The 20,401-nt window shown below is 45.6% G+C and overlaps 2 protein-coding genes across 3 annotated transcripts; both read right to left on the reverse strand.

Annotated features, from left to right (window-relative positions):
• Positions 1-421: 421 nt before the first annotated feature.
• On the reverse strand, positions 422-13,292 carry fbxw11a (F-box and WD repeat domain containing 11a). Its single transcript, XM_076164953.1, has 13 exons — positions 13,146-13,292; positions 8,483-8,551; positions 7,205-7,424; positions 6,188-6,374; positions 5,926-6,016; positions 5,576-5,713; positions 4,172-4,290; positions 2,932-3,181; positions 2,649-2,767; positions 2,376-2,486; positions 2,211-2,289; positions 1,923-2,087; positions 422-1,831 (listed from the first exon to the last, which is right to left on the reverse strand). The coding sequence occupies exons 1-12, from the start codon at positions 13,182-13,184 to the stop codon at positions 1,926-1,928; spliced, it is 1,584 nt and encodes a 527-aa protein (XP_076021068.1). The 5' UTR covers positions 13,185-13,292; the 3' UTR covers positions 422-1,831; positions 1,923-1,925.
• A 1,021-nt stretch (positions 13,293-14,313) lies between these two features.
• etf1a (eukaryotic translation termination factor 1a) lies at positions 14,314-20,310 on the reverse strand. Of its 2 annotated transcripts, XM_076164939.1 has the most exons (11): positions 20,157-20,310; positions 19,654-19,764; positions 18,236-18,411; positions 17,638-17,777; positions 17,341-17,479; positions 16,989-17,179; positions 16,453-16,582; positions 16,173-16,346; positions 16,021-16,085; positions 15,773-15,920; positions 14,314-15,020 (listed from the first exon to the last, which is right to left on the reverse strand). In XM_076164939.1, exons 2-11 carry the CDS (start codon positions 19,737-19,739, stop codon positions 14,938-14,940), a joined length of 1,332 nt encoding a protein of 443 aa, XP_076021054.1. In that variant the 5' UTR covers positions 19,740-19,764; positions 20,157-20,310; the 3' UTR covers positions 14,314-14,937. The 2 variants fall into 2 exon arrangements, with proteins under 2 accessions (XP_076021054.1, XP_076021055.1); XM_076164940.1 differs by lacking the exons at positions 19,654-19,764; positions 20,157-20,310 and adding an exon at positions 19,543-19,646.
• Between the last annotated feature and the right edge of the window lie 91 nt (positions 20,311-20,401).

A 20,401-nucleotide genomic window follows, 5' to 3' on the forward strand; every position in this document is an offset into this window, starting at 1 on the left:
TTCATGCAGACGGGTTGTAAAATGGTCAACATCTGTTTGGAGAAATACAGGGGTGAGTTCATTGCACAATATTTTTTGAAATGACAAACTGATAGATGTTAGAAGTGTGTGTGTAGAATAGGGTTTTTAAACTTACACACACACTTAAACATGATCAGACAGGCTCACATCCAGCGTTCATCCACTTCAGCTCATTCACACCTTTCTGCTTATTGAGACTTAGGTTTCAGCAGCTTTTACCGTTCTGTAGTGTTTGTGTTCATTAGGGCTTCCAGGCACTGACCTGCAACATGAAGCACAACGGGCCGTACCAAAGGTCAAGACAGCATAATGACACGTCATAGCTACACACACACACACACACACACACACACACACACACGGATGAGAACAAACAGACACTCATTCATGTTACAGTTGGCTCAACACTCCACCACTGTCAAGTACTTTATTCACAATAAGGTCATTTTTCTTCTTTAAAAAATCATTTTTAATATACAACACAATTTTTGACAAGACAACTCTGTTTACAGCTAAATTTGAGCTCTTCAGTTCCAGCTTCTCTCATAACCAAAGCAAGCACGTACATGTTGAGGAAGAGGGACAGAGAGAGAGAGAGAGAAAGAAAGAGAGAGAGAGAGAGAGAGATGGAGAGAAAGGGACAGATGGAAGAGTCAAAGTTAAGAGGAAACCATGAGTGAGACGGTGAGAGAAAGAGGGAAGGAGAAAGAGGACTACGCTTAGTATGATTTTTGTACTAAGAACCAAAAAACTCAAATAAAATTAGAAAAAACAGTAATAAAAAAACAGTAAGAAAGTAAGAGTTAAAGAGAAATAAAGCTGAGGTGCGCCTGGGATGCCGTATCCGTGGCGACCTCACATGCATGTCCGTTTTTGTCTGTCTGACGCTTCTGCTCTGTTCTGCCGTGTTTCACAAGTCCACATACACAAACACACACTCGCGCAAACCTCGAGTGTGTGCGCCCCCCGAATTCCAACTGAGTGCGTATCTCTGGGGGTGGAGGGGAGAGAGCGAGGGGAGGTGAGGAGGGGCGAGGGAGGGGGCAGCAGGGGGTGGCGGGGGCGGGGCGGGACCAGACCGGGGAGGAGCGAGGAGGAGTGAAACGGAGAACACGCTTCTCACACTTTCACACCCTCCGTCTCCCATCCGTCCTTCCTTTCTTTCTTAAGAGCCGAGTTAAAGAGTCTCTGTCTCCCACATCGCAGCTCGGGTCATCCTCTGTCCGACTGTGCCAGTGTGTGTGTGCGTGTGTGTTTGTGTAATATATATATATATATACATATATATATATATAAATATATATCTTTATCAGTGATTCCCTATTTGTGGAAACCTTGTTTTGGCAGGGGCTGAAACTTAGGAGCAGAAGCTGCTTCAAGTGTGTATAAGAAGGGACAGGAGGGAGCGTGTGACTTTATATATAAGGTCTACATTAATACTGTCATTAGTGTACTTTACAAAACATAAATTAGTAGTAGAATGTGTGAACTTGTTGGGGAGAGTTGCATTGGTTTTGTAGTCGGGCATCGTTGTCGGTTTTTGACCTGTTCATGTGTGTGTGCGTGTGGAGGAACTGGCAGGCGATGGGCGAAAGCTTAAGAGTCTGTCAAGATGAGGGGGGTGGTGGTCGGGGGGGCGGGGCGTGGAGGTGGAGGTGGTCGCGTTGGAGTGGGGGGGCAGAACAGGTGGTGGACAGAGGGATGACGAGGAGGAAGGAGAGGAGGAGATGAGCTCCTTTCCATGATGGTTGCACCCATCAGCCTATCAGCTTTGGGCTCCTCCAGTAAAGGGTTCGGTGGGTGGCGCCACCTGGGAACAGAAGGGAGGCGGTACGTTTAAACCAGTCTGTCCTTGTGTGACTTCTTCAAACAGAATGTTGCGTTTCTTAGCTCAAATATACCTGCTATCTAGAAATGTAGGTGTAGGTGCGGGAGGGAGACCGTCCCTCTGACTGGCCATTGGTTGAGACGTTCAGGAAGTCCCAGATCAGAATGGTGTCATCGTGGGAACTGCTGATGATTTGAAACTCATCAAACTGGAGCCGGAACACGCGGCCTGAGTGCTCCTGAAACGACACCGCGGGTTAGGAAACAAACAACAACAACAACCAAGGGGTGTAGAACATCTGTCACAGCGCTGCGTTTCTAAGGAGACGGTTCCTACATGCTTGGGTCACGTATGTACTCACCACTAGAGTGCGCAGGCATAATGTGCTTGCCGGGGCTCGAGGGTCCAGGGCTGCCTGCAGGTCCCATACCTTGATCTTACTGCGGAGGAGAATCAAGACATGACACAAGGGTCAGAAACAACACATATCTGAAACTGAAAAGTGTGTGTGGTTGGCGACGCTCACCCGTCATAGGCGCCGCTGACGATCCTTTTGTTGTCGAAGCGAATGCAGCGAACCAGCTCCTCGTGTCCCTCCAGCACCCGCAAACATGCGCCGCACTCGATGTCCCATAACCTGAGGGGAGGAGGGAAGAAGCCTTACAACACCTGCTTCATTTCATTTGAAATATTAGATCACCCTCACAGAAACAGTCTCTATATAATAAAGGCTGAACCCCAGTTAACAGCTAAGAACAACTTGAGCTCTTGTGAATAATAATCTGGGTGTGAAACGCACCGAATTGTGTTGTCGGACGAGCCGCTGACCACCAGGCGATCCCGGTACTGCAGACAGGCGATGCCGCGCTTGTGCCCATTTAGAGTGCGAACAAACTCACAGGTGCTGGTGCTCCATACCTACAGGGGTCAATGTGAGAGGACGCGTCACCAAACAGCTACACAAACAAATACAGCTTAGGAAATAGATATCTGTGAGGCTAAAGCTGGAAACAATAGCTGGAGGATGACACCTAAGCTCCTCGCCTTTGTGTAACAAACAAACATCCCTCCCAAACATCTACCTTGATGGTGCGGTCCCCTGAGGCAGACACAATGTACTTGTCATCAAAGTCGACCACGTTGACGGCGGCGCGGTGTCCTACGAGAACGCGGCGTAGGCTGATGTCGGTGGGCGACGCCATGTCCCAGACGGCGATCGATCGGTCCTTGGAGCATGTGACCATCAGGCCGTTGGCGAAGCGCAAGTGGAGCACGGCCTCGTTGTGATGGATCAGAGTGTTCAGCACCTCGCCCGTTGTGACTTCCCATACCCTGCGGAGAAACAGACGGGCGAGCGGAGGGTTAAAAAGAGGCGGTGACGAGAGTGTGGGAAGATGACCGGTGGAGATGTTGGAGGAAGAGGAGAAAAGATGGAATCAAGAGGGCAGTAAGGAAAACTGGAATGAGAGGGGAAGGGAGGGGTGAGAGAGTCTGAGGGGAAGAAATGACAAAGGGGTGAGATAAGTGGAAACAGAGAGACAAAGGAGGTGAGCGGGAAAGCAGAGCGGGGCGGCGGGCAGCGGGGAGAGGGATCAGAACAGAACAGACGACGCTCGAAGACGGAGAGTGGAAAGGATATGTAATGGGAACAAAGGAAAAGAAAAACAATAGAGACATGACAGTGAATCGTGTTTATTAGCTTTACAAGGGAGAGTAAAAGCCGGTTCACACGTATGTGCGCAGAGAGAACATGTTACTGAACTCCAACCGCTGGGCAGCAGGGGATCAAACGCTGTGAACACACACACACACACACACACACTGGAAAAGCTGACACCCCAGCCTACAAACAAAGTGCCTGTCAAGCTGTTGCTAAGGAAGTGAAGTCACATTTTCCTTGGATACGGCCCAGCGGGTCCGGCCCGAAGTGTGAAGTAATAAGAGAACAAATGTTGAGCTTCTGTGCGGAGGAGCCGAGCGGGGCGCCAACACACACACACGGGCCGGCCAGGTCTTTAATTGTGGCAATAAAACACATCCACTATCTCTCCAAATGAGAGGAAATCCAAGTAACTATGAAATAATAAACTTCACTATTATTACGGGAGCTGACAAAGAGAGACGTTAATGCCAGACTTCTTCAGGCTCTGCTGTACGTCTGGGAGCCTGAGGCGGCCCAAACTAGGAGCTGAACAAACGCACGTCAGTTAGACTACAAACTGGACCTTTATCCTCCCATCTTGTTGGCTTTACGGTCAATCGGCCTGGACAAGGACAGAAATAGGGAAATGTGAAGTTGATGATGTGGGCGGGTTGTTGTACCTGACTGTGGAGTCGGAGGAGCCGGTGACGATGACCCTCTCGTCGTACTGCAGACACAACACAGAGCCCGTGTGGCCCGTCAGTATCTTCAGACACTCCAGAGAATGCTTATCCCAGATCTGTGTGTGAGAGGAGAGACGGGAGGAGATGAGGAGGAGGCAGAGGGAGGGAGAACACGGTGAGGGTGTGAATAGAAGAACATAAATACAGTCAGGTGAGGGGATGTGGAGGTAAAGAAAAAGGCATTTGGGTCACGCCGTGTATGAGTGTGTGTGTGTACGAGTCCGGCCATTCAGCTCTTCCCCCTGGTTGTACGTCAGCCTCAGAACATTAAAAAAGACAAATCATCTCTTCTTCTGTCCTCCTATGCTCTTCATCTTCTCCTCCCAGGCCAGGCAGACAACGGGAACACACACACACACACACCGGCTGTGAACATGAGCCTGTCGGTCCTATAACTCACTTCTGCTTTACACCGAGCCAGACAATTACACCAATGTATATATTGACATTTGTATTTCAACATGAATTTCACTGTCAGCATGTTTTCATACACGCATACACACACACACACACACTTTACAGCCGACTGTCCTTTGTTCTTCTGCCAAATCCGTTTCCTCCTCTAAGTCAACAGTCAAGCAGACACACACACACACACACACACACACGCACGCAGACACACACGCAGACAGGCAACAGGGGGCAGAAGATCTCACAAATTTGTATAAATATTGTTGAGGTTTAAGTGTGTGTGTGTGTGTGTGTGGAGAGGGGGGGTGGGGTGGAGCTACAGTGACGATTCATTTTCCTACCATAACTTTACTGAATGAGCCGTTTAAATTTACTATCTGCTTAACCTTGTTTAGCTTAAATCACGAGGCTGTTATCTTCCAACGTCATCCAGTTGCTTTGCAAGTAGACGTAGGATCTCTTCCTCCACCGTCCAGGGTTCTTTAGTACGGCAAGTCGTCACTATTTTACCTCGGTGTTAAAGTTTTAATGGTGGAGTTTGCATCAGGCGGTGGTTGCTCCACAGCGTCAACAATGTTAGTGATGAATCTGGAGTGATATCATTATTTTACTGATGCAACCCAGTGACAAGAAAACTAGGAGCGCCGGTAGAAGTTAAAGCGAGTCAAGAATATAAATCACACCCGGGAGACGTTTAGATCGTCACTGAGGTGCTGCTGACTCGACTGCTGATGCTGAGGTTTCACGCTGTACTGTAGAAATCACGTTGCATCGGATTACATCACAATGAAAGGTTTCTAACATCCTGTTCCCCTTAAAAGTGTAGAAATGTAGACAACAACATTACGAAATAAAAAGGGGAACAGAAACAAGTGGAAGGTACCGTGAGTGTGGTGCGAGACGGCGAACATTCAGACTCTGTGGACATACCTTGATGGAGTTGTCCCTAAGGCCGCTGATGATCTTGTCATCGTCATACTGGAGACAGTAAACCCCTTTACTATTCTCGGAGCGACACTGAATCCTCTGCAAGTTGTGTCTGCCACACCGCCAGTTGGCCTCAATAGTCTGGGGGTGAGAAACACCACAGAAGGTAAGTAAGCTGTTTATCCATGGGACTAAGATGTGATATCAGTGAAGCAGAGAAATGATGATGGGACTGTTAAGGAAAGAAACTACACCACAAGTCTTTTGAAGTAGATTTATTTATTTTTAAACAAAGCTGAACATAAAGTCTGGTGTAATAATAATGACGATCGATGAAGAGTGAACATTCTTACCTCTATGTCTTGGATAATCTTGGGATAAAGGGAGTGATAGTAGGAGTTGGGTGGGACTTCAGAGGTGCGGTTCTTGAATAGATATTTCTCCCTACGGGTAGGAGGGGAAAAAAACAAAAATGTAAACGGTGACTCATGCTTTATATCCACTCAGGGTTTTTTCCCCGTAGACGCTGAAGAAGAACAACATAGTGCAACCGTCTCTCTATTCACAGGAGCTAGCGAGCGCGCAGGGGAACAGAGGTGGTGTGTTGGTTCTCACCACTGGTGTCTCTCAGACAAGCCCTTCCAGAGCGGGTCGGTGCGGACCATGCGTTCGATCAGCTTCTTCCACAGCATGCCCTCTGAGATGACCCGCTGCCACTCCTTACACACCAGCTCTGCTGAGCACAGCGAGCGTGCGTCCAGAAAAGACAGGATGTTCTCTGCTATGTGATCCAGGCCTTGGGCTGCAGGGTGGGAGGAAGAGGAGGGAGAGAGTCAAGTCTTTTGTTTATGCTGCGTGTTGAAGAAACTTGTGGATCTGTTGCACTCTGCCTCTACTAAACTGTAACATGCGTCAGGACTTTTTGAACCTCCACCCACATGTGGTACCGCTCTTCGCGAACGCCTCGGCTGGAGAGAAATCCAGGCGGAGCTTTTTACGAGCGGAGGAAAAAGGTGGGTGACATTATCAAGCTGTGTCAGAGCGGACAGCTGAGGACGCGGCGGACAGCTGGATGTGCTCTCCTGTATGATCCGTGTTCTGAGATACTACTAATGATGCATTAAACTGCAGGTAAGCACATAAGCTCACACACTCTAATGAGGACAGTCTGCCTCTGCTGGGGGTTTAACATTTACCAACCTGCTTATTTCTTTTTCCCCCCAAACAGTACGATAACAAGCCTGAAGTTAATAAAACACATTTTCCTTGTGAGAAAATTGTTTAAACCCAATAAAAAGTAGTCAATTCACACTTATTTGATTGAGTGACATATTGCTGTGCTATAACCATGAGCATGAGATCTGAGGTTTGCATATCCACCTGTCTAGTGCTCTATTCTTTAGATTTCAGGACATCTTGTGCATTATTACTTATTCAAACCTGCAGAAACACAGATTCTCCATATCGACTGTTGTTCCCTGTAAACTTGCTTACAGTACGTTTTGGCCTAATGCAGTTTCGGAGCGACTGAAAATTCAGTGATTCAGTGAAACTCAAAGCGTCCCCCCCCCCCCCCCCCCCCTCTCCCCGCAGAGAATAAATGTCTCACAAAATGGTTTGGTCTGAGCGTACCTGGCAGCGCGGTGATGAAGTCCCTCTGCAGCATAGGTTTGAGGTAGGAGTTGATGTGGCCGTGCTGGTAGTGGCACATGCGGGAGATCAGGCGCTCCACAAACTCCACCTGGTCAGCCTCCGACCACTGGTCAAACAGGGCGATGCAGTGCTCCTTCTCCTTCTCATAGTTACCCTCTGATGGACGCTTGCGGGACCCCACCAGCGGACCATTAGTAATCTGTAAAGAGCGGCGAGCAAAACGTGTTAAGATTTATGGAGCGTGCGCCAAAAAACCATTAAGACAAACCAGCAGTGAGCTTTTACCTCTGGATGTTACACCGAGATTCATTTCAGCTGTGATCATTTTTAGCAGTGCCGTACTTCCATAAATAAAGGAGGGTATAGTTAGACGTTGGCACCGTCGGTATGACGGGTGCATATATTTGAAATTTGCTGACTCACTACAAAGTAACAAACCAGAACCAGTGCTATAAGAGCCAGAGATGAATTCTGTGCTTGGTGTTTCATTTAGTCTCAGATGGACAACTTACTCGTGTATAACTATTGTTTCAACCTCGTTAGTATGGACGACATCATCGTTAGTTCGGATGACTTCACCGGCGTAACTTTGTTCACCTGACATCACTTTTGTTTATTTGAGTAGCTTCACAATCAAACACAATCTAATTTCTTGTATTCTAATTAATCAATTAAAAAAAGTCAAGTTAACTTGTCTCGTTGTGTGTGCCAGAAACACACACACATCTATGGAGAGGAAGCAAGACGTCCCACTACGAATGTGACTCTCAATTCATTTTCCATTACTGACGTACGTGTAAGAGAGTTAAACTGTTTCAACACTTTAAGTTACCGGCCTGGGCCCGACGCTCGTCCAAGCACATGATGAAGGTTACCGTTAGGCCAGGCCGGACCAGCCTGGGCTCATTTTCACAAGTAAGGTTAAATATTTCATCTACACAAAACCTATAGAGTGGAACAGGACAAAATACTATACTACAAAAGACTGAAGGCTCGTGTAAGACACATTTTCCAAAACCCTTTTGTGGTTTTAACTTGAATCGCTGCCATAACTTTATGCTATAAATCCAAAAGACTCTCAGATCCGATTTTTTTCTGAACGTTTTGGCCGACCTGTGAGAGCTCTGGAACTAAGACTGAACAAGCAACAGTATTTATACAGGTTACCTTGGCTAGAATCTTTCACAAACACAGGTGGGGAAATAGCATAAATACTGAAATGTAGCTTGCGGTTCAACTAAATACAAATGCAGTCACCTTGACAACTGTGTTCTTCTTTGGCGAAAGATCATCTACGAGGTTCTGTGACTCCATCCCCGATGTGTGCTGCAGAAAAAGGGACAGAACAGAAAAAAAGGACAGGCGGGGTTAGTGTTGCATTCATCACTTGTGTGTGCGAGTCAAAGCTACTGTAAGAGCCGGGGGCAGCGGTGTGGAGAGCGCCGGACACGAGAGTGGCACAAACACAGCCAGAGAAGGGGGGAACCATCATGACTTCTGAGGCGTGCACGATAAAGCACCTGTACACACACACACATGGAGGGAAACGCACTGAGCGCTGCAATAAAAGGGGAGCTATCTGCTCGTCTGTGATGTGGGCCAAGTAGTCTGGACAGGAAATTAAAATGAAACATCTTGGGTATGTCGTTGGAAGCGGCTCAGACATGACGGTAATGAAACTCAAATCAGATAGTGGCCTTCCAGCGTGTACGGGGAGCAGAAGATGGAACTGGATCCCAAACATGTTTTGCTATAAAATAATTGGATTCTTTTACGGCGTTCACTGCAAACAAGCTACTTTGAGTCATTCTATCATTCTTATAAGAACAGGGATGAGAAGCACAGATCTCTTATTGGTGGAGGCGCAAACCGACCTTTTAGGCTTTATGCACCAATTCCTACATTAATTTAACAACATGGTAATTACAAGTGTACTGGCAAATATATATGAAGCATTATTATGCACTTGGTTACAGTATAAGGACCCTTTTTTTAAGTCATGAACAGTGAGGCATCCATATTTTAATGTCTAATCATTCAATGCAAACAAACGTCTTTGATTCCCCTTCATGTGTACGACCTGTTACCCATTATTACAATATTATCTTTTCTTTGTTTAGATGTTGTATAACCGCATGCTTATTGTTGCATTAACTGATACCACCTTCAATAAAAATACTTGGAATGTAATAAAGTTGTCTGAGGATAACCAGGGTGATCGGTGACAAGAGGCCAACTGGAACCAAAACCACACAACTTCAGATTTTTAAGATTCTTTAAAGTCTATTCCACTCCATTCGGATGACACTTATCTGTGAGACACACTGAAAAAGGACAAACGAATAATTGTCATTTGTGCTCACAGTGCGTCTGATGTTACCAATGAGCTTTGGTGGTTAACATTTATCTTACAACTGGTCCCATATGTGCTGAAAGAAAATCTAATTTGGAAAAAACTGAACACACAGCATTTACCTGAAATAGGGTCAGTGCTGTCCCATAGAGTGTCTGTGAGTGTGTGTGTGTGTGTGTGTGTGTGTGTGTAGGTGATGACTGAGCCAAGGTCACAGGCTGTGAAAATAGCTGTGTAGGTACAAAGGCTAGAACAGAATCCTGTCTATCAATATGCTGTAATAGTGCTTTCCCAGAGGCCAAAGAGTTGCCATTGGCAGCCTCTACCTGGGGGCTTGTCTCAAAAAAACAGGATTAGAGTTATCTGGTTAATGTTGCTGCGTAAAACCCAGAACCACATCAAATCTGGAATACGGACTGAAGTAAAAACAGCTGTTCTGGGTTTTGCTCAGCGCAGAAATCCAGCAAAAAAAGCTAATCCCAGCTTAATGAAACAAGCCCCCGCGGAGGCTGAGCAAAACCAACATAAAAAGTCGTGGTTGCCAGTAAAACAACCACAACAAACAAAACAAAAAGGTCAGTACCAAGACCAGAGCAGACATAACAAGAAGCCAGAATGAACTTGCTGGTGTTGATGATCATGCAGAGCAGAAAGAGATTATAAAACACACAGGCCGGGTAAGGCCAAGCAGACAGGCAAACAAGCACCTAGCCTCTCAGAGCCTGAAGGAAGACCCCTCACCTCAGCCCTCACACCTCCAGGTAGAAGGGGAAAGCACATGCCAGGTTGCTCTCTGGTCTCCCCAGAACCGATAGTATCATATTAAAGGATTACTTTCATATTAAAAATAGAATACATTGAATCTTCCGACGTCCATTCGATGATACAATGCTAAATTCTTTACGTGACCCTATTTTCTGTTACAAGTTACACTCCCATTAGAAGCAGAGAGAGCCTGAGGAGGCACCAGAGACAACCTGAGAGCAGTGTGCTTCCAACAGGGAGGAAAGGACAACGGAAGGTGAGGCGGTAGGATGCTGAGGGGGGTGAAGGGGGTGTTTCCCACACCGGGGTGGTATGAAGAGTTATGAGCAGTGGGCGAAGAAAAGTAAAAAAGGGTGAGGGGATGGGGAGGGAGGGGAGGAGAGAAAGGGCAGCAGAATTAAGAGGAGAGAGGCAGAACCTGGTTGTGAGCCCGGGTGGAGGGGATGCTCTGCAGGCACCTGAGTGCACACAAACTCTCAGCCACCGAGGAGCAGCCCAGCCAGAGAGAGCGAGGCACAGAGCACTGTGTGAAAGAGAGAGAGGAAGGGAGGAAGGGAGGAGGAGGAGGAGAACCAAGTGGAGAGGGTGAGGGAGAGGAGAAAGGGAGGAGAGCGAGAGACCAGATATGAGGAGTAAAGGAACAGAGGAGGGGAGGGGGGCGGGGGGGTTGATGAGGGAAGTTGGGAGGAGGAAACCAAAGCAGACGAGTGAATGGATGGATGAGTGGACAGATGGATGGAAGTGGTGAGCAGTTAGAGGAACGGGGGGGCATATGGTGTGTGGAATAGTACAAAAGAAAAGTCCAAAAAAATAAAAAAGGAATGAAGAAATAAATGGGGACGTTTTGCAACCGAAATTGAGGAGGTGGGTGTGTAACCATCAAAGGTAAGGAGAGGAGGGGAGGGGGGGAGGTGGGGGGGATAGTGAGGGGAAAAACCAGTATTAGAGCTACACACACATTGGTACAGTGAGCGCAGGAGCACACACTCCTTCACACACAAGATACAAACATACACACAGAAGCATTATTAGACATGAATCGGGGAAGGGGGGATAGGTAGAGGAGAGGGAGGGGCAGTGGGATCATTTGGCAAATCACTGTCACTTTTGTTTTGACAGATACCCCGCCCACTGTCCTGCCATCCATTATGAGTGGTTAGTGAAGAACACTGAGACCCAAAAACAAACAAACAAACACACACACACACAAAACTTTTGATTGAATTTGATGTAGGCCTTTTAACCGTGTGACTGCACACACCAGCACTGTGTAGTTGTTTAGAATGATGTAATTGCACCATAAAGGAACAGAGGCAATGTTGGGATTCAGAACTCCACGGGGCACAACATGAACTCTGTCAACTACCAAATGATGCGTAGAATGGAATCCATCAAATAGGCCGGGCACTTCAACCGGGACAGTGACTTTGGATCTGATGTATAAATAATAAATATAGAAAAACAGAACTCAATATCCATCTGTTTGAGCATATAGACTCCACATACTTGCTGGAAACACAGATATGAAATGGCTTAGTGAGCTCGGTTTACCAGGATATTCAATATCTCCTTTAAATTCTGTCAGTCACGGTCATTCACGATCTATAAACATGACAACAAAGCAGGAATAGGCACTCACTGTCCAGACTCACTGTTACCAAGTGTGACTAAGAGTTTATAGGTCTGATTTACTAAAGAAACAATGGAAGATGATGTACAACTACGGTACAACGCCATTCTCGATTTGTTTATTGGAGCAAGTGAGAACTGACTGACTGTTTGACCTGAACTTGTTCTAGAATGAAGTCTTGGCAAGCTATTCGTAAACTGCAAATAGAACCCCAAGTATATTTCCAAGCAAAATTAAAAAACAATACCTTACTCATCGCCTCTTTACCATCATTTTGAGCCTAAATGTTAGCACTAAGTGACGCTAGCGTTAGCCATTTGCTATCCAGGTATCAAGATAGAATCCGTGTTAAGGTCAATAGCTGAACCGCTTCCACAAATCCCGATGACGGACAGAGTAAACCGATAGGTATTGTGACAACTGCTTATTATTGGTGAACTCAAGTGTGTTGTTTTGGTAAGGAAATGCTTCTTCGGGTGAGCCTAGCATTTAGCACGGTTGCTATTAAGCTAATTGCTACCTCGCTAATCGTGGTAATGCTAGCGCTATGTGAATGAAAAACCAACATACTTCCTTCTACGCAGTTCAAAATTATAAACAGATAAACAGTCGTTAGTTTCGCCATAAGCAGCGTTCCTTAGGCTGAATATCAATTGACTGTTCGCCACACCAATTAGAGGAAATGTATCTTAAGCATAACAATAGAAAATAACATACCCGTAAAATGTACGTAGTTCATCGCCTACTAGCTAGCCGTTAGCTACATGTTCAGCCACAGACAGGGCCCAGTTAGAGTGGCGCAGCGTCACCGCAGTGAATGCTACCCCGAGTATCCTCAGCTTTGTTCGGCCGACGACTTTTCAATAACCTTTTATTTTCCCAGCTGGCAACCCCATATTATCCAAAGCAAAACGGCGTCTTATAATCATCCGATGTTGATGTTCGAGTCTTGTTTGTCAATCCGAACAAACGCGTAGCAATCTTAGTAAAATGTATCGATAATTTCAGGCCCTCCCTCTGATTTCTGGTCCCCCTCCTTTCTCCTCCGCCGCTCCCGAGAAGCCGCTTCGGTCCATTCCTGCCGTCGAATAAAGCCGCGACACTTCCTCGAACAGTAAAATTCACACCGAACATTTTGGGTGATCGGGATCTCATCTGCGAACGGGTCTTACCATCAAATCCAACGTTTTGTCCTCCATCTCCGGCTCCATGTTGATGATCCCCCCCGAAACTCGCTCTGAAAATGGAAACCCAGCCCTGCGTCGGCGGCCCGCAAATGCAGAGACGTCATTCACTTCGCTCAGCCACACAGCTTTGGTAGGGCAGTGTCAAAGGGGTGGGTGGGGGGAAGGGAACGCCCACATTATGAGAAACAAGCTGATTGGGCAGAATTTGTCAAAAGAGGTGTGGTTTTACTTCTGTGCCTTTTATTGATTGGCTTACCGTGCTACCAAGGCTTCCCCGGTGACTCCCCCAAACAAAAGGGCAAATGGATGAAGATGCTGTTGCTATCCTGAAGAGGATACACCAAGGCAAAATCAATCATCCGCATAGCTTTGCTTTGAGATGCGGCAGGATGTTGGGTATTTTAATATGAAGGATGATACAAAGGGAAAGTAGTTGAACATAATCCATAAAACAATACAAGTTATGTATTGTAAGATTCCATTGCCAGAGCTCTGAAGTAAATACATGTTGCCTAATTTGGTGACTTTTCTTATAATTTTGAGAAAACTAATTTGGTAAATCCACACCAATTTTATACAATTTAAATGAAAATGACAATCATGAATGATAATCAAAACAGACAATACACAGGCACTTTCAGTCACTGCCAATCATTGCAACTCCAGAGGATTGGTTTTATGTCCGACAGCTTGTTAATTCTACTTGATTGAATACATTACCACAAAAAAACCTCAGCAGGACATTTGCCTCATACTGCAATAGTCTCAACAGAGATCTTCTTTAAAAAAGTTGTCCACTTTGGAAATTTCAAAATAAAGCACTTCAGTGATTTTCTTTGCTCATCTTGCAATAGTTTAAAAGTATGTGTGGTCTGCACATATTCAACAGCTCAAGTATACGTTTTCTTCATTTCTTTTCAATGCTTCATGAATTACCCCTCTAACTTTCTTAATCACTGTATAACAGGTAGGCAATCGGCCAAATATAGTTTCTCAAATGACATAACCTCTTTGAACGATCACATTCGTCAGTCCACGGGGGCCTTTGATGATATTCTTCAATTTGATGGCGAGGAGCAGTTAAAAGTAAACATTTACAGGGGGGAAAAAAGGTGACATAGGATTGAGACAACAGCACGCGAGCAGGTAGCAATCGTTTTCAGCAGTTCAAATTTAATACTTTGTCCCCCTTTCTCTACAGAAACCCAGGTAAAAAAAATCCCCCACTCTCATAAAATACAACAGCAGCAGTTACCAGTAAAAAAATGAAATGCAAAAAAAGAGAAAGCATAGAAGGGAGACTGGGTAAGGGCATGATGAGGCAAGAAAGGAAAATATATTTTCTATATATGAGTAGTGAGTCCAAAGTTCATCTTCAGACTGGGTCGGGGACAGCAGGGAATCTGGGAACTTGCTGTTGTGTTCATTCAAAATGGAGGGGAGGGGAAGAAAAAAAAAATGAGTCGAGTCCAATCCAACTTGGGGAAGGAACCAGCACTCTAAGGCAGGGATTTATTCAGGAAGGGCTTTCTCCCTCTCTGGATGAAAGAAATCTCACTTCTCTTCAGCCTGCGTGATGTAAATTTGTTGTGTGTACACATGAAATTTATGTGCAGGTTTGTGTATGCAACCAGTAAATTGGAAGGTGTGACTGTCATACATATGGTCAACAAGGTCGCCCCTCTCACTTGCTGCCAGAGGTGGCATTTTTCTTTCCTTATTTCTTCATTCAATCCTTTGCTTTTCTTTTTTCTCCCAATTATCAGTCCCAGACTACCTAGTAGTCATTCAAATCAAAGAACTCATCGTCCTCTCCTTGGTACTCCATGCCCTGGAAGTCCACCCTGTACCGCAAGATACCTGGAGAACACAGACAACAGATTAAGGATAATGCAATGGCTGCCCAGCTATGCCATGTTTTGTTCAAATGGAGTAAGAATGTGTAAATGGAACTACTTATGTCCCTATGACACTAATAATTCAGTAAGAAACACTTCATATACATATTTAACCTGTTATATTTGGAATAGCGCACCTTGAGATGAATATATGCACACAAATGAAGAAATTAAGTTTTCAAACATTGCTACCAATAAGGAAAATGTAACAATCATTGGTCAACATCGGGACATTTTAATGCCAAACATTCCAATTTACCCTCCGCCACTCATCTCCTCCTGAAAAATAACAGGGTGAATACAGAATGGAAGATGATCAAATCAGCACAGTTTACCATACCCTATTGAAAAGCCGTGTCAATCACATGAAATTGTGTTCTTATATCTATACATTTTCGTCTCCTTCAATTTTTTTTTCAATAACTGCATTTTTGTTATGTCACCCGATGCCTTCTTCAATAAAAACTATGAAACTACAAAATAGGAATTTGACAAATGCCCAGTCTTGTAGCTGATCTATGGCTGCCCTTCAGTTAAAGGCCTCACCATGCTTCATCCAAAGTGCTGGTCGGGTGGCAGTAGAAACCTACTCTCAGACAGTCAAACTGGCACTGAGTAATATATATTTCCCACTCTTTTCTAACTTGATATTGCATGAGAGAGGCACTAGCCATTACTACAAATCACAAAGCCTGCCACACAGAGCGCACTCACCTCCAATACCACCGAAGCCCTTGACAAACTGAGACCCTTCCTGGCTCTTGTCTGTGACAATCTCCAGCGTGGCTCCAAACTTCTTGTAGTTATTAGCAAACCATTCCAACAAGGGCATGCTCTCGATCAGCTCGTGCTCCTGCCCCGTCTACAAAAAGTCAGGAACAATGCAGATACAGTTTTAATCAGTGCTAAACACTTTGACTCTGTTCATGTCGGGGGGTCCGTCTTTGTGCGCATGAACTCACCTCCTTGTCTGTGAAGTGGGACTTGTCCTTCTCCTGTTCCGGCGTTAAATACAAAGTCTTTTCATCTAAAAATCAGAAGAGGCACTAAGGTTATAGAATAGCAACAAGATAGCAATGATGATATTGTGTTTACTGGTTTTGTGGAATGGTACCATTCTCTGCTCCGTTGCTCTCGGCCCCATGCACACGCAGAATGTAACGCATGGTGTCTAAGTTCTCATAGACTATTAGGATCTCCACTGCTCCCATCTCCAGGGCTTTGAGTGTGTCCTCCACACCAAAACAGTACTTCCCAGTGTCCTGGCTGATCTCATCAAAGTATCGCCCTGTAGACAATTGGCATAGAAAAGGAAGAAATTGTCAAGTTATATCAAAACACAACTAGTGGGATGGAGAGATTACATGTGGATTAGAGATAGAAAAAATACCCACCTATGAGCTTCTTCTCCTGAATGAACTTGACATTAGAGAGAACCTCTGCTGAGAGCTCTATAGCCTGGTTGAAGCCATTCTCTCCTCCATAGGAGATGTCCACTAGTTTCAGAACCTTGGCTTGTAACCTCTGCACACAAACACAGACAGAGACACACACACAGCTTCAATAAACCTGTTAACTCATCCGCTTTTCATAACAATTTGGCACCATAAGTGTGAATTAGTCACACTGGACCACACCTATGATTCAGACTAAAAGTAACCCAGTTGGCTTGGCAAAACATAATCGAGCACAATAATGATTCAGGACAACAGGAAATAAAGTATTTTTCTGTATCGGTCTACTTTCAATAACAAACATCACATTTTAAAATGCCGACACTAAAGTTTGAGCTACATCACCAACTATTTAACTATATTTTCATTTAACTGTCAAAATTTGGTGGCACTTGCTAATGGTGTGATAATGTATATTTACACACTGGACATAATAAAACGTTATGTTAGTGTATCACATACAGACACAGACTTACCGGATCAAACATGTCGGACTGGCTGAGCTCAGTCTTGAAGTCAGCCGAGCCAGCTAAGACCATTCCTGCCACATTCACTTTGTCATTGGAAACAAAGAGCTGGACAGCCGTCTCAGCCACTTTACGCACATAGTTGTGTCTCTTCTCCATTCTCAGACGGGCAAAACGCAGAGCAGACTGACCTCCTCTGCCTGAAAGATAGACAACGACAACAAGCAATGACCATAGTGTTTCCAAACAGGCAAAATGAAGGGCAAAAAAAGCAAAGCCATATTGAATTGTCTCATTATCCCTGATGCGTGGATGAAAACTGCACAGGTTCAGTGTGTGTGTGTGTGATGTGGATCAGTACCATGCTTCTTGGGTAGGTCCACAGTGAACTTGTGCAGCACCTCCCTGGTGTTTCCCTGCAGTGTGCCAAAGAGCGCCCCACTACCGTCGATCACAATAAAGCCAAATTTACTGTCGTCAGAGAGCAGGGCTGTCAATGCCTTTGTTAGGAGAGTGACAGAAAGAGAGGTGCGGTGAGGAGATTGTGACAGAAAGCCAAGCAAAAACATGGATAAACGCAGAGAAAATTAAACCCCTGCTCCCTTCTCAGACAATCAATCTCACATAAGCACACACCACCAAAAGCATCAGCCCTCACCTCAGTGTGGAATTTGTTGTCACAGAGGTACAGAGAGGTGTTGATTGGTTTAAAAGGTTCAAAGTCAATGTTGACTTTCTTCTCCTTGCCTTCTTCAGTCACAATGGTGCCACAGTACACAACCAATCCATTAGGTGGCACTAACGGGGGAGAAAAGTCAGAAGGACATTAGACAAGGCAGACAAAGTCATTGGCAGGAGGCATGAGTTTATGTATGGTTCATTTAAGGGAGACCAGAATTTGCTTAATGTACGAATTCAAAGGGAAAGTCCTGAGGTTTTATCGAGCTTATTGAATTCAAAAAGCACGTGTTGCTATTCAGGCACACTATTTCAGCTTTGGTAAACTTTGAAATATAAAATATATAAATGTAGCATATACTGTGAATTCTAATCCATTTACATTAATATTAATCTCCAAACCTTATTACATTAACCATGTTCCAACTGTAACACTGCTCTAACTTGACAGAAAGTTAGAGCTACTGCGCTGAGATTTATTTTGTCAATAATTTCCTACCGCTGCCTTCTGAAGTTAAAAAAACAACTCAGTGGCTCTTCATGTAGTGTTTATCCGATCGGTTGATGTTAACACGTACCCTTGTTGTATAGTTTTAGTCTTTGCTGTACAGAGGTGATGGCCCCGAGAACAGAGAGCCTGTTGACTCTGCTCTTGATGTTGGAGGCAGTGCCGAACTCATCAGCCAACATCTTGGCCACTCTGGATATCTGGTCCTTGGGAGGGATGATCAGCGAGATCATACTGGTGCCATTACTATGGAGACAAAGGGAACTTATACTTAATACTTTAAATAAACAACAACTTAGTATACAAACTGCATTCTATCCAGCAATGCCCTATAAGGATTTGTGCCATATCTCATTAAAACACAACATAAAATATAAAACTGATCCACTCTTATTTCAACATGACCGTTGGCATTGGTGTCTCTACTTCAACTTATTGTTCTACCGCAATTATTAAAACACATTCATAAGGAAATGTATCACCCCGACAAGGTCTAAAAGGTGAGCGGCAAACAGCGCCGCTTTTCAAGTCGACACAATAGAACGTCTGCCCTTGGTGAAGGACTGAACTTCAGGTCCGCGCACCCACGCTGCTGTCTTTACATTCAGCGCCTTCCTAAAGACAAAGCGCACACGCTGACTCGGCACACACATGCAGGTAGCGGCAGCTAGTTGAATGTAGGGCAAATGGTCACCGGCGTGTGTGTGTGACATGGCAGGCGGTGGGACACGGAGCACATTCGGCTCACCGCTTGATGGATGTCGCATTGAAAGCCGCTAGCTGGTGAAGCTTACTCACACCTTTATTAACGAGGCGTGTTTGATCCTTTAGGGAGGCCACAGTGTCCCTGACGACGAACAACACGTTGGGTGTTTGTAGCCGGCTTAGCTTCACCGTTAGCACTAACATTGCCATAAACAAACGGCACGAGTCTGGGGGGAATTCTGAGAGTTAATGTTATCATCTACTTCTACGGAGGTCAGGCGAACATCGCGTGGACTTGTGAAATGAGTTTCGGCTCATGTGGAAGTTCAAGCTCTAAGCTAGCCGGCCCCCCATTCCGATCAACGTGCTCTCTTGGTAAAGACACCCATGGCGGCCTCTTTCAGAGATGACGTCGGTTAGCCACAAGCATTAGCCTCGTGGCTAACGTGACTAGCTATGTGCCTTACAAGAAAGTAACACATTGAGCCAACAATCTTCGTACATGAATGAAAACAAATGTAAACAATCATAACAGCACAACCTTCTAAACAACACTGGTTTCAAACGTCTAGATAGGCTCGGTGCGACAGCGGGTATCTGCATTAGCATGCTTCAGACAAAGCTAAAATGAGCTAGCTATGCTAACCACTCCCAAATTCGACCCCACTCAACTGATCTCCAGCTGTTGCGGCGGTCCTCACACACACTATCCCCGAAAGCCATACACGCCAGTGCAGCCAGGCCGGTCACTAGATGGTCAAGCAGGTCAAAATGATTCCTTACCCACGGGCGGCTTCCAAACTTTTGATCAGCTTCTTGATTTTCCATATCTCCACGTTCCTGTCCGCCGCGCTTGGGTCGTCCGCCATCTTTCTGCTGTAATCGCTTCAGCACCTGAAAAGACGTGATAAAGATGAACAAAACATATGCGGTAAACTGCTCAGCAACACGACTGACCACAGGCCCGTGTCCAAGTAGGCGGACAAACTATAGGTCATGACTAGCCGGCTCAGTACCTCTCCAAACAATGGCGCGGTGTCCGCCGGGCACCTGACCAGTGCTGGTAGCGGGACTGACCGATAGGGAGCGACCCTAGCCGGGCTGTGTTTGTCAGTACAGTGCGCGGACAAATCTCAGGCCTAACGTCTTCCAGGCCCTAGTGCCCACCCAATTCATTATCTAAGACGACCTACATTCACCAAGCTACCCGGGAAACCACGCGAAAAAAAACCGTTAGCCTTTTAAACGGGAAATGTATCGAAAATTCACCGTTACCGGTACCGTACCTGCGTCGGACAACGCCGCTCCGCTCCGGTCTGTCTTCAGCGCTACGTCGAGTTGGTGGTCGGAGGAATGACGTTGCCTTCCCAGCCGGTATCTCTCCCTTCCACACGGTGCGCGTGGTGCTATCGACTGTGCTCACATGTGTGAGGCGGTTACAATTGTGGCATTCACTTCCTGGAAACCACATAGTAACCAATGACATGGTTCTACCGGTACGTCGCTCACCAAATACTGAACAACCATTGGT

Source organism: Genypterus blacodes, unplaced genomic scaffold (genome assembly GCF_046128005.1).
Source record: "Genypterus blacodes isolate CSIRO-AG114 ecotype Tasmania unplaced genomic scaffold, CSIRO-AGI_Gbla_v1 ptg000139l_1, whole genome shotgun sequence".
Lineage (NCBI taxonomy): Eukaryota > Metazoa > Chordata > Actinopteri > Ophidiiformes > Ophidiidae > Genypterus > Genypterus blacodes.